The sequence below is a fragment of the Anas platyrhynchos genome, chromosome 18 (assembly GCF_047663525.1).
Source record: "Anas platyrhynchos isolate ZD024472 breed Pekin duck chromosome 18, IASCAAS_PekinDuck_T2T, whole genome shotgun sequence".
Taxonomy (NCBI): Eukaryota; Metazoa; Chordata; class Aves; order Anseriformes; family Anatidae; genus Anas; species Anas platyrhynchos.
In genome coordinates this window covers 2,998,067-3,010,938 of record NC_092604.1, presented here as the reverse complement: position 1 = coordinate 3,010,938, position 12,872 = coordinate 2,998,067, and the positions used below count along the sequence as shown (strand labels likewise).

Genomic DNA, 12,872 nt, shown 5'->3' with positions numbered 1-12,872 from the left:
TTCAGACCACAGCTGTGTCAGTCTGGGTCTGGCTGCACATGGGGAGTGTGGGGAGGGGCTGTGCTGTGCTGCTCTAGCAGCTGGATGGTGCACCCAAGAGGGGCTGAGCTCCCTGTTATGCCTAAGGCTTGAGCAGGCAGAGAGGTTACACTGAACTTGGTTGTGAGAGTTGGTGCTGTCACAGTCTAAAAGACCCAGCTTGTCATTGCCTGCAGTGGCTGGAGATACAGCAAACTGGTGCCCACACTGCAGCCGGGAGTTCTGCTGAACAGCAGAATTTAAATTGCAGCTGAGCCACTGCTTCGTGCTGCTGGAGGTAATTCAGGTCAGTGGGTGCTGGCTCGTAAGCTGCTCTGGATCCGATCCGGCTCGTAACCAAGGGGCCTGGCAGCTTGTGGAGCAATGTGTCCAGCTCCAGGAACTGGGTTGGAGGTTGGTGAGGGCACACAGCCCATTTCCTTTCCCATCTGCAAAAGCAGATGTGTTCAGGAGTGTGCACAGGGGTCACTTCCCACCCTTGTGGGGCTTCTATTTTTTTCCATAGTTACTTTTTGGAAAGGCAAAAGCCCAAGGGAGTCTCAGGTGAAGGGTCCCTCCAGGGTCCATGAACAGGAAAGGGCTTGCTGGGGTATGCTGCTTGACCACTGCTTGCAAGAGCAATATGCAAGTCCTGGGCAAGGCGCATCCTGGACAGCCTCAGCACTGCCAGGTGGCTGTGCTGGTGGCCAAGAAGCCCCACGGCATGGGCCAGCCGGGAGCAAGGCTGTGCCAGGGTGATGCCAGCAGGAGGTGCATGGGACTGCCAAATGGGAGAAGCAAGGCACTTCCTGGGTGCGACAACTCACTGCTCAGCACCCTTGGCTGTGCAGCCTGGTTTGCTGCAGCCATCAGTCTGCACCCTAAGGGTTGTTCTCCCCAAGCACAAGCAATGAAGTGACCAGATCTGTATTGAAACCAACTCTGAAAAGCCCTCTTTTTAGCTCAGCTGCCAGTTAATGATGGTTTTTCTCTTGATTTTCAGAGCTGGTCTGCACCCTCATGCTCGTGGGCTGTGCAGGAGCTGCCTGCTGCTCTCAGAGCACCTTGGTATCCTACACAGGGCTGAGGTGGAAACACATGCAGGACCTCATTGCCCTCACCCCTGTGTCCTCACTTGTTCCTTAGTACCTGGATGCCCAGGGCTCCTTGCCCACAGCCTGATTTAACAGCAGGATTCAAATCGTGGGGCTCACAGCCAGGCGCAGCGCCTGCTGCAAACTTCTGTGGCCAGAGATGCCCTTGGCTCTTGCCTGGCACACTGGTGGGGGGAGGGGGGAGTGAGCTGGCGGTGATGGGGGCTGGCAGTCTGTGATACACTAGACCATAGGTTGCATACAGAGGTGCCATTTCTGCCTGGGAAGGCTGTCGCATTGCTTAGGTTTGACTCTGCAAGTTTCAACCATCTGATTATCTGCTGCAGAGATTTGCAGTTTGCACAGCCAGGTAGGAACTCCTCGGGGAGCAGGCTGTGGGACCCCCAGATCCTGCAGCCCCAGAGCCTTCATGGCAATGTGTGATGATGGAGAAGTGATGCAGCCAGCTGAGGCTTGTTGGGGCCGTGCTGCCATGGAGGTGAGGCAGCACTGACAGGGTTGTGACATGTTCCTGCTCAGTTTTCAGTTGATCCAGAAGACAAAATGAGAAACCACGCTGCATAAATCAGAAGATTGTGGCATGTCTTGTCAAACTGCCACGTGAGGCAGGTCTGGACCAGGCTGATGCTGGGGCGTGGGGGGTGTTCACAAAGCACACACTGCAAGCAGGATTGTCCCCTCTGCTGTGGGTTATCACCCATGCGACCAGGTCCAGTGGGTGGCCGGCAGCTTGCTGGGTGCTGCTGGGCAGGGTGGTGGGGCTCAGGCTGTGAAGTCTTGGGGGCTGCAGTGAGGAAAACTGGGCAAAATGTATGACAAAATGAGTCCCTGGTAACGGGGAGGTAAATGACTTGAGGAGACATGGTGAGGTTTGGGTCTGCACAGAAAGTGAGGCAAGGATGGAGCAGTCACATTCCTGCCCAGTTCTGTTGCCTAGCCCCAATGTCTGCTGCCAGTCCCAGATGGGTGCTTCCCCATGGCGTGCCTAGGGGCTGCCCATGCCCAGGGTGCCGGGTACCCACAGAGCAGGATGCCCTTTGCATGGTCAGGAGTGTGTGGCACAGGGTGCAGAGTGGGCAGGGTCCTCAAAAGTGCAGTGTCCACAGGGCAGGGTGCTTTCAGTGCAAGGTGCCCACAATGCAGGGGGTGTGTGCTAGCAGGGGGCCCGCAGTGCAGGATGCTCTTGAGTTAGGGTGCCTGCAGTGCAGGGAGCTTCCCAGGCAGTGTATGTGTGCTGCAGGGTGCCCACAGTGCAGGCTGCTTGCCATGCAGTGACCACAGAGGGGGGTGAACACAGTGCAGAGTGGGATGCTCTTGGTGTGGGGGTGCCCAGGGCACGTGGTGTGTGCATGGCACGGGGTGTGTGGGGGCTGGCAGTGCCAAGGACACTGGTGTGGGGTGTTTGCTCTTGGCTTGCTGCAAAGTTCAGGACAGCACCATCTCAACAGCTTCCTGTCGCAGCAGTACATACAGCCGGCAGTGCAAAACCACAGTCATCCTGCTCTGACTCGGCCTTGCACTGAGCAGGCTGTGATTGCTCTTGAGAGCATCCGGTGTCCTGCCAGCACAGGGACACCAGCGGCAAGAGAGCAGGGGCAGGGGAAATGGGTTCTGCAGGGCTGTGCCAGCACGGAGGCTGTGGGAGCTGGTGTGATGTGTGAGCTGCTTGTCCTTGGCTACAGGATGCTGGGTCCCTGGCAGGATGCAGCCTCTTGCCCTGAGGTCTCAGGGGACTATGTCTCTCCCATCCCTCCTCCCTCTCAACGCCCTCCCCCCCAAAGCTGCAGTCACCCAGCCAGAAACATTGCCAAGGGCCTCTGCCACCACGGGTTTACTGTCCAGGTACTGGGGGGGGGGAAGGGGGGCACAGCATGATTACAAGGGCATGAGGAGGAAAGGAAGGTTGGGGAGCTGCTGGTTCCTGCTGTCCTTGCCTGCCCTCAGCCCTTCCCAGGCCCTGACAGATGGGCCAAGCCTCTGAAAAGCTGTGTCATTTATTTCCAAAGCACCCTCTGGTTATTCCAGCACCATAGCGGGGTAGGTCAGTATGGGGGGATAGTCACATTTTGCAGGAAGCTAAATCACACAGAGTTGCTCAAGGTAACAGTGAGGCAACAACAGGGCGAGTATTAGAGGTCTCACATCCCTCCCTGCACAGCATCCTGTTCTGTCGCAGGGTGCCCCACACTCCTCCCACTTCTATATTCTGCACAAATGCATCCCTGATGTCTGGCAGTGCTGAGTGCCCTCAGCACGTGTCAGCTCTTCACTAGGAGTTGAACCAGCTCTCCAGGTTGGGATAGACACGGCCTTGGGGCAGGCTGGGGTACATGGCACAGATGGTACAAATGCGCTCCCTCCAGTCTGCATAGAGCTTCACACTGTACTTCTTCTGCCATACGAAGAACTGCTGGTAACGGCTGGAGTTCATGGTCTTCAGGAAGGTGGCCAGCTCTGCCAGGGAACTAAAGTCATCAACGTGAATAAATGAATCCGCGGGGATGAACTGCTCGTAGTTGGCCCGGGCAGGCCCCAGCACCACAGGCACAGTGCCAGCCATCAGGGAGTTCCTCCAGAGCTTCTCAGTGATGTAGTCCTGGTGGATGGAGTTCTCGAAGGCCAAGTAAAACTTGGACTTGGATGTCGTTGGCAAAAGGCAGTCTTTGCAAAGCGGATTTTTGCTTGCCTTCCCATATATGTTCACATGGAGGTACCTGGACAGGTTCTTGTAGACTTCAGCTCTTTTCTGAGTCCTGTGATAGTTGCTAATAACCCAAGATACCAAGTTGGTCTTCATGGGGATGTTCATGGTGGCTGACCGGTTGGGCACAAGCTTGCCATAGGGAATGAAGATGTCTGAGTCTCGTCTGTAGGTCATCACCCAGTTGAATGTCTGGTTCCATCCTGTTAATGCTTTAGTGTTTGTGGGGGACTCCAGGGAGACCCACACCCAGTTCTGCCCTGGTGGCTTCTCCCGGGGCAGCTTGTCCCTGCCCTGCTGGAGCCTGGTGTGAGGAAACACCACCACATCTGCCCGGTGCAGGAGCTGCTGCTCCATGGTGAGCCAGCATCCCTCAATGCTGTACAGCTCATAACAAATGTCCCCACTGATGTTTGGGACCTGATTTGAAGGCCATTCCCACACTAGGACCACCAGTGGCTTAGTGTGCTTGGGGGCTTTACCAGAGATGTTAGATGAGTTGATGAAGCACTTCAGGTTCCAGAGCATGGTGACAAGCAACCCAGCAGTGACCACTGCCTTCATACTGGGCCGGCCCCATGGCAGCCGTGGCAGTGGTGATGCCCGGGACATGCTGCCGGTGCTCAGCAGGGCTGGCTGTCACCTTGGTAGTGTCACCTTCTTGGTGGTGTCACCTCCTTGGAGGCTGTGCCTGGGACAGAAGAAGCCAGCAAGGGCCATCAGCTCAGCTTGCCCAGCCACCTGGCTGGCAGAAGCATGGAGGAACGAGGAGATGCTGGGGCTGGAGTGGCTGGAGAAAAACTTTGCACTTCCTCCATGGCACCCAAACCCCACAGGGCTCAGGCACAGGAGGAGCCCCCAGGCCCCAGTATACCTCTGCCCACCCTGCAGGGTCCCACCCATGCACCCGCTGCCACAACCCAGCAGGGATCCCTGGCCTGGGGCAGGCTGGAGATGTTGGCAGCACCTCTGCCAAGCAAGGGGATGGTTGCATGCCATCCCAGGTGCCACAGAGGGACCCACAGCTTTCACCATGTGGATTCCATTTTTTTTTCTGGGCCTTTTTTTTTTTTTTTCTTCATTTTGTGTTGTCTTTTAAGCTCAGAAAATCCCATATGTAACAGATAAAAGGACTTTTCCTGAGGCTACCTGTCAGGGTAGGAAGAGGCAGGAGCTGTTGCAGCCCTGTCACACCAAGCTGGTGCTGTCATTTGCATCGGTGTCATTTGCATCACGCTCCCTCATGTGTTCCCCAGTGACCCCAGTCTCTAGGGGCAAGCAGTGCTATTGCTGAAGGAGATGGGGAGGGAGTACAGAGCCAACAGTCAGCAGCCACCTGTCCCCATGTCACAACTGATGAACACTACTCCCAATTGCATGCACAAGGGATGCTTTCCTTGTCACTTGCTCTGTGCCTCAGTTTCCCCATCTGACAAAGAGGCACAGTCCCATTCCACACTTCTCGCTTTGCCTGGGGGGGCATTTTGAGCTTGAAATGCAGCCAGCCTTGCCACAGCAAAGCCTGGGAGGAACATGTGGTTCTTTCTGGGGGGCTGCAAGTTGGGGCCACATGCCAAAGAGTGAGGGAGTACCCCGAGTCCTGCCTCACAGCTGGCTGGGAGTCACTGCAGGAAATGCTGTGAACACACACCCCAGAGCAACGCTCCGTCCCTGAACCCACTCATGGATCAGCCATTGGGGTGTCCTTGGGAGCAATCAGGAAGTCCCAAACCCCACCCAGGGCCAGATCAGGGTCCTGCCTGAAACGTGCCTCGCTTGTCCCAGCACCCTCCTGCAGTGATGGCAGGGCTCCTACCTGGCTTGGAGTGCTCTCCCTGGGCTTGGGGTGCTCTCCCCAGCCATGAAGGTCTGGGAGCTGGTTGTCTTGGCACCGCATATACCCGTACTTTATTTTCAGGTGCCCCAGGTTTCCAGTCCCCGGCAGGCAGGGCAGAGAGGCATTTGGCTCCCCCACAGCTGGGCTGCTGTAGGTCTCCAGCTGGCGGGGCTCAGCCTGTAGGCATGTGGGAACCCCAGTCAACCACCATCCAGCATGAGATGCGCATTTACACCTTCGTTCACTCCACTGCAGTGCCCTTCTGCCCGTGTCTGGCCTTGACAAAGGTTCTGCTTCTTAACTGAGTCAGAGTTGCTCGCTGGAAAGCAGCAGGAGCAGATGGGGGGGAAGGGGGGGGCGACATTCAGCTGCACCAGCTGCCAGCAACCAGCTCAAAACCCCATGAGTGCTGGTCCCAAGGACTGCACGGCTGGACACTGCCTGATTTTTTTTTCCCGTGCTTTGGCAATGCTGGGTGGCCGGGCATGGAATGGGCTGCAGGGCACAGCCCCGGGTGTACAGGGAGCTCCCTCTCAGCTCCTTTCCCTATCCATTTGGCTGTTTGCATTTCTGCATGTGTTGCAGCCAAATTTTTGGCAGGTCACCCACAGTGTTCAGCACAAAAGACAGTTTCCCTTTCAAGGTAACCTCTGAAAGCAAATTAGATGCCCCAGCCCAACAGCCAGGCAGGGGGTGCTGGTTTCTCTGTGATTTTGGAGGCTTGTGGAAGGTGTTGTCCTGCTTTTCCAGCTGATTTGCAGCAGCTTTACTTTTTGCAAATCCCTTCCCTGCTCTGGCCTGCTCCGTCTGGCATGCTAAAATACATGAGCTAAGTTTAGGCTCCAGAAAAAAAAAAAAAAAATCATGTGAAGAGGGAAAAACAGCTCTGCCTGCTCCCTGCACTACGCATGAGGACACCGGTGCTTCGGGCCCCTTTGCCTGCCAGTCCCCAGCAGTGGGGACACTGCCCCACATTCAAAGATTGTTCTGGAAGGGCAGATCCTCAGGCTGGCAGCACCAGGAGCCAACCCGTTGCTTAGCCCCCCTCTCCCCATGTTGTACAGCAGTGCTGGCATGTGGGCTCAGCCTGCAGACTTACTGTGGAATGGACTGCAGCTCGGCACGGTGTGGCGCGGCACAGCACAGCGCAGCACGGCACAGACAGGGCTGGTGACTGCCCACGCAGGTACTCTGGGGCAGCTGCTGGTTCTGGGCTGGAGTACTTAGGGCTTCCTCTTTTCTGTGGTTTTGCTTTGTCCCAGCCCCCAGGCAGGTCCTTCCTGCTGCTGTCAAAGTACACTGAGCACTTCCCCTGTGCCATGTGGGTGGCAATATCACCCACAGCTGGGTGCCCCATGGCTGGGTTCTTTCTCACATGGCTGGGGGGGTGCCCCATGCCAGGATGGGCTCCTGTTGCACAGTGCATGTCCCGTGCTGCCCCATGGCCGTGTGCTACACCCTGGTAGATATTTGCAGATCTCTCTGTGCCTACACATCTTGACCTATGTCCTTGTGTTTTCTCCAGACTCTCTGGCAGGACCGTAGCTCCTTGTGGAAGAGACAGGTAGCCCTGTGTGGGGTTTCAGTTCCCCAAAGGGATTTCCAAGGGGTCATCTTTGAAAGCAAGCACAAATCATATCTCATGTCTGCCGAGCACCTCTCCCATCCCAGCTGCTAGCCAGAACTCCAATGCCCCAGATGAGCTGTGGCTTTTCCTGGTACCTGCCCCTGTTTTGGGGTTTGCCCAATGTCTCTATGTCCCTGCACTGGGACTCATCAGTGCTCTCCACCATGTGGATAGAAGGAGCACGGGTGCCCTCAGAAGCAAGCAGGCACTTCTGCACTTGCAGAAGCAAGCCCACACTGGCCACCTTCTCCAGGCAGGTCCCCAGGTCTCCCACCCCCTGGCATGTCTTCTCTAGCCCTGTGGCAGAGGAGTGCAAGGGGACAGAGATGGGTCACAGGGTGATACCAAGGAGGGGACAGCAGGGAAAGACCCCCAGTCTGGTCTGAGCCCTGCCACCCAGCCCCGTCCTCGGGCATGAGCAACGTGGAGCAGGATGTAGGCAGGGTCTGGTACCCAGCAGGCTGCCTTGGCCACTGTGCTCCTGCCCGCAGCTGCCTGCCGGAGTAGTGCCCATGCAGAGCATGGCAGGGAGGGAGGCTGCAGGGGCTGGGCTGAGCCCATGGGCAGCTCTGCGGGCTGGCAGTTGCTGTGCCAAAGCACATCCTGCAAACACTGTTTTGCTGAGACCACTAGAACATTGTTACTATTATTTTGTTTACTCTTGAAAATCAGGATTGTCATGTCTGGCTGCAGGTTCCTGGCACACACAACTCTCTCCAAAATCACCCAGAAGCAGATGAAGAGCAAGATGCTCATTCATCTTGGAATAAACCTGCTGCTGCCTTTGCATTTTCTTCGGCCCATCACAGAGCCGAGAGGGTTATGAACAAGCCCAGAACGTTAGCCTGGCACCATGACCAGGATCACCTGTGCTGTGGCTGGGCTGGGGGCAATTCCCTCCTGGCCAGTGCTGGGAAGGAGCAGGTGTGTGTGTGTTGGGGGTTCAGCATGTGCAGACTCCTGCTCCAACCCAATGCCCTGCCTGCTCTGAGATGTGTGCAGGCAGGGCCCTGCCCTCAGCTTCCCCTGTGTGCCTCCTGTCTGCCACCCTGCAGCCAGGTTGAAAACAGGATGCCAGCCTGATTTTGGCTCCCACTGACTCATCTTGAAACTGTCAGCTAAAGCAACACCAGCAGCTCCTCTGTTCTGCCAAGCCTGGGCACCTGCCCTTGCTGGGATGTTTTCTGTCAAAGGAGGAAGTGGGCACATGCATGCCTTTACTGCGCCTGCACTGAGAGCTGTGCCCATGCCTAGGGTCTGGCCATGCCACTGTCCTGGTGAGGCCACCTGCCTGGTTGTTTCTTTGCTGGCATGGCTGCCTGGGCACACCCCTGTCTCCTAAGGCCCTTGCAAAGTGAAGAGAGAGGGGGAAACTGAGATAGAGGCAGGGAGGAGAGCCCTGAGGCATGTAGTGCTGTCCTCTAAGTGGATATGTACTTGCATTGCATGGCATGAAGAGAAGAGGGGAGTGAGGTCCCACTGTGCTCTTTGCCCCTAAACCACTCCATGGGGGCTCTTGGGGTGCTTGAGTAGCCCTGGAGGCTGCACCCCCCATTTCACTCTTGCTCCTCTCCATCCCTCTGGCTGCCCAGTTCCTGGGACAAGGACCACTCCCATGGGGCCCCTGCCAGCACTGTGCCCGCAGTGCTCTGCCAATGTGCTGGGGCGTAGCAGGGCTCTGCGGTTTCAGTGCCACCCTCAGAGACCTCTGAGGCCAACTGCAGTGCTGGGTTTGGGTATTTTTTCCTCCTCAGACTTATGTCCTGTTTCCTGTTATTTTTTCTCAACTCCCTTTCTGCATTTCTTCCCCTGTGTGATTGAGAGCCCTGATACTGGGCACTGCACAGCCCACAGGGCACTGCTCCCAGGCTGGCCTGCCTCAGTCTGATTCACTGCTGGCAGCACTCCCTGACAGCATTGCCCGTGCTCCTGTTCCCCAGTTCCCTGTGTGGCACAGGTGGCCATGCCACATTGGCCATGAGGTTTCCACCAGGGATGCAGGACACGACAGAGATGAAGGAGCTGTGTCCTGGAAGGCCTGGAAGGCTGCTGGAAGGCCACAGCCACATCAGCTGTCAGCCACGGTGCTACCCTAGGCAGGGTTTTAGAAGCCCCGGGGCAGGAATTTGCGGCTGGTGTGTGCAGGCACCCTCTCCCAGCAGCCCAGGGACATGCCCAGGGGTAGCTCAGGGGCAGAGACTGTGCCAGGCTGGAGCTGTCTTGTTCAAACCCAGGCTGGCAGCTGGGGTCTCTGCCAGCTCTGCCCAGTTGGGTGGAGAACAGCCAGCATCTGTGGACATGCCATGGACCATCAGGTAATGCCAGCAGCACCCAGAGAACTGCGGGTGGGTGGTTGCTGCCCTCTGCAGATGGATGCAAGAGCAGCCCTGTGAGAGGTGCTCAGGCTCCAGGTCCAAGGAGGGATGGGCAACCAGGTTCCCTGGGGCTGTGCTGCCCATTGTCCCACTGCTGTTGGTGTTTGGAGTCATGCCAAACAGAAGACTGGGGAAGCTCACCAAGACATGACCCAAGGCAGTGGAATGGAGGGAGGTGAGAGACCAGGTCATGGGCACTGCTCCATACCCCACAGCCCCACTAGTAACCCACACTACTGCCCCCTGCCCTGAGCTGAGCAGGGTGGGGTTTTATGAAGAGTGGGGTGAGGGACAAACCACTTGCAGTCTCTCAGGAAGAGTGAGAAGCTGGGTATATGCTCAGGGGGAAGGAGGGTGCATACATCCCTCCTTCCCCAGGGACCAACTAGAAGCCCCTGTTGGAGCAAAGGCCTCGTCCCTGGGCTGACCACTGTCTGAACCACAATGGCCTGTCTTGGTGCTGCTGGACACACCAAATACCACTGGGATTTTAAAGCAGGAGAAATGCTGGTCAGCCTGGTAGCATCCCAACATGGCAGCTCTGTGACTCCAGCCAGTGGAGAACGGTGAAAAGACACAGAACCAGCCCCGACATCCCCAACTTTGGCACCTTTCTATGCCACGGAGCTCAGGTGCCCGCCTCCCATGCTCCCTGGGGGCTGCCCCACTGCTGCCCTTCCAGAACAGCCAACCTCCACAGGGCACCTTGGCACCCAGTGCCCTTCCACCACCGTGTCTCCTGGGTGTCCCTTTGTCCTTGGTCACTGCCCAATGGCCCTGGGAGGTGACACCCACCTGACACAGATGCCATGCAAGGTTTTGCCCAGAAGTTTTCTGAATAATGGCACTTTGTGGCAGGACAACAGGAGCTTTTGTCATGCCCAGGCAGCTGCTCCAGAGCAGTGCCTGAAACACTGTCACCCTTAGCAACAAAACTTGGAGCTGGGGCAGCCAAGTCATTCACTGCTCTGGCTGCACTTAACCCTGACAGCAGCACAGAGACAAGATGGTTGAAGATAGCAACAACAGCAGACGGAGCAAGGGGGTACAGACGGCCAGGAGGGAGCTGGGTGGAGGCAGGGACAGGATAGAAATGAAACAAAACAGGGGAATGTAAAGAGAGAGGAAGGGAGGGATGGAAGGATAGATGGCTGGTTGTCTGTATGAAAGGAAGGAAGGAAGGAAGGAAGGAAGGAAGGAAGGAAGGAAGGAAGGAAGGAAGGAAGGAAGGAAGGAAGGAAGGAAGGAAGGAAGGAAGGAAGGAAGGAAGGAAGGAAGGAAGGAAGGAAGGAAGGAAGGAAGGAAGGAAGGAAGGAAGGGAGAGACGTCTGTCTGGTTGGTTGGATCAACAGGACAGTGAGGCGAGGGTCAGAGCTCGCCTGGTTCAGTACCTGCTGGTGTTGAGGACATCCTTCCCAGCCTCAGAGTCAGCTGGGATGGGGCAGAGCTTGCTGCAGGCAGGCTGGTCCCCTTCAAGAACAGATGTGGACAGCCCACCACTCCTTTTGCCCACACATTGGTTGGGCAGGAGCTGGGCAGCCAGCAGCCAGCTGGGCTGAGGGCAGCCAGCACACAGGGACACCAATGCCAGCCCCACATGCAGGCAGCCTGCGCAGCCAGCCCCTCCAGGCCATGGCTCATAGCAGGCCCGTCAGGGAAGCAGGTCACTGCTGTGTGACAAAAACAACCATCAGGAGAAGACTGCACCATGTAAACCCCTAAATAATCTTTCCCTCTCCACTGTACCAAGGAAGGTCATCGTCCTGAACGTTTCTTGGAGTGAGATGTGCACCATGGCTGCAAAGGGCTCACTGCCCCACCATGCACACCTGGTGATGGGCTCCCCTGAGGCAGGTCTGGCCTGGAGGAACAGTGCTGGAATGGTGCAAATTGTTGTGAGATTTGTAACCCCCACTCTCAAAACTGACATCAGGGCATTTTACAAGGGCTATTGAATGCCAGGACAGCAGCTCTACCACCCTTCCACTGCCCCACAGCTGTAAGAATGGAGATAAGCAGTGAGGTCCTGTGGACCAGTAAGTCTCACTGACAGAGCATCTTTTTGCCTAGGGCAGGAGTCCCCCTCCTGGCCAGGCCATACAGCATGGGCAAGCCTGGGGTGCTGTGGTCGGCTCTGCTCATGTCCTTCTGGGCCTTCTTGGCCATGCACCCAAGGGTGCCTTGGTTTCCTGAGAAGCAGAAACGATGAGCACGCACCCTTTGGCACAACCTGGCTTGCAAAGTGTTTGGATGTCCTTCCACAATCCTACCTCTGAGCCCAGCACAACTGCACCTGCTGCAGTGAGGGGCAGCCGGCTACCGATGGTTTTCTTGCTCCGCGGCAGCACAGTGGGCACCCACGAGTTTTGTGAACCGATGTGGGACCCACTCCCCAGGCCCTCCTTCCTACCAGGCGCTGGCCGGCACGCTCACCGCCGGCCTCACCCCCTCTCCTGCCCCGCAGGAGCTCAGATCCCTCTCACCCTGCAGCTGGGGTCTGCGGGCGCACCACTCGCCCTGCCCGGCCCGCCAGCCCCCCGCAGGCCTCTCGGCAGCGGCACAGCCACCCCGCTGTGGGGGGCCGCGGCGCTGAGGGGGCATCGGCGCTGCCTCGGCAAGCGGCCGGGCCCGCTCCGTGACGGCTCGGCCCGCCGGGGCCCGGGCCCCGCCGCCCTGGGCCGCAGCTCGACCTCTCCAGGCCGCGGCCCCGCCCCCCCCCCCCCGGGCCGGCAGGGATCTCGGGGCGGGCGCAGGGGGGCGCCCCCCGGACCCTCGCGGGGGACAGGCGGGGGCTGCGGCCCGGCGGTGCCTTTAAGGGGAGGCGGCGGCAGGCAGCCCCGGCACGGGGGCGGCGCTGCGCAGGGCCGGGCCGGGCCGGGCCGGGCCAGGCCGGGCAGGGCTGGGCCGGGCCGGGCCGGTCGAGCCGAGGACGGAAGCGGAGAGGGGCAGGGAGAGGGGCAGGGGCAGGGCCGCCCGCCCGCCCGCTCCCCGCGCAGCCGAGCCTGCTGCGGACAAAGGCGGCGGCCTGGGCATGGCGGTGGGCGGCGGGTGAGCTGCGGTGCCGAGCGGGGCGGAGCGGAGCGGAGCGGAGCCGGGGAGCGCCCTGCGGCGGGGCCGGCGCGGCGCGGCCATGGGGTTCCTGCACCAGCTCCATCTCCTGCTCTGGAAGAACGTGACGCTGAAGCGGCGCAGCCCGGTG

The 12,872-nt window shown here is 58.3% G+C and overlaps 2 protein-coding genes across 10 annotated transcripts in view; one reads left to right on the top strand and one right to left on the bottom strand.

The window, feature by feature from the left end:
* Positions 1–2,935: 2,935 nt before the first annotated feature.
* FUT7 (fucosyltransferase 7) lies at positions 2,936–6,926 on the bottom strand. The gene is made up of 2 exons (XM_005014795.6): positions 6,771–6,926; positions 2,936–4,525 (listed from the first exon to the last, which is right to left on the bottom strand). Exon 2 carries the CDS (start codon positions 4,444–4,446, stop codon positions 3,403–3,405), a length of 1,044 nt encoding a protein of 347 aa, XP_005014852.1. The 5' UTR covers positions 4,447–4,525; positions 6,771–6,926; the 3' UTR covers positions 2,936–3,402.
* Positions 6,927–12,527: 5,601 nt separating this feature from the next.
* ABCA2 (ATP binding cassette subfamily A member 2) overlaps positions 12,528–12,872 on the top strand; it is a 42,057-nt gene continuing 41,712 nt past the window's right edge. For 5 of the 9 annotated variants that reach the window (XM_072025451.1, XM_072025452.1, XM_072025457.1 and 2 more), the window contains exon 1: positions 12,530–12,869. In XM_072025451.1, the coding sequence (XP_071881552.1) occupies positions 12,804–12,869 (66 nt within the window). In that variant the 5' untranslated portion in view covers positions 12,530–12,803. Of the gene's footprint in view, positions 12,870–12,872 lie in introns of all 9 variants that reach the window. The other 4 variants (XM_072025454.1, XM_072025459.1, XM_072025453.1 and 1 more) reach the window with 2 other exon arrangements.

Excerpts from the sequence above, each read along its gene's own strand:
- FUT7 (XM_005014795.6), bottom strand. The coding sequence starts at position 4,446 with ATGTCCCGGGCATCACCACTGCCACGGCTGCCATGGGGCCGGCCCAGT.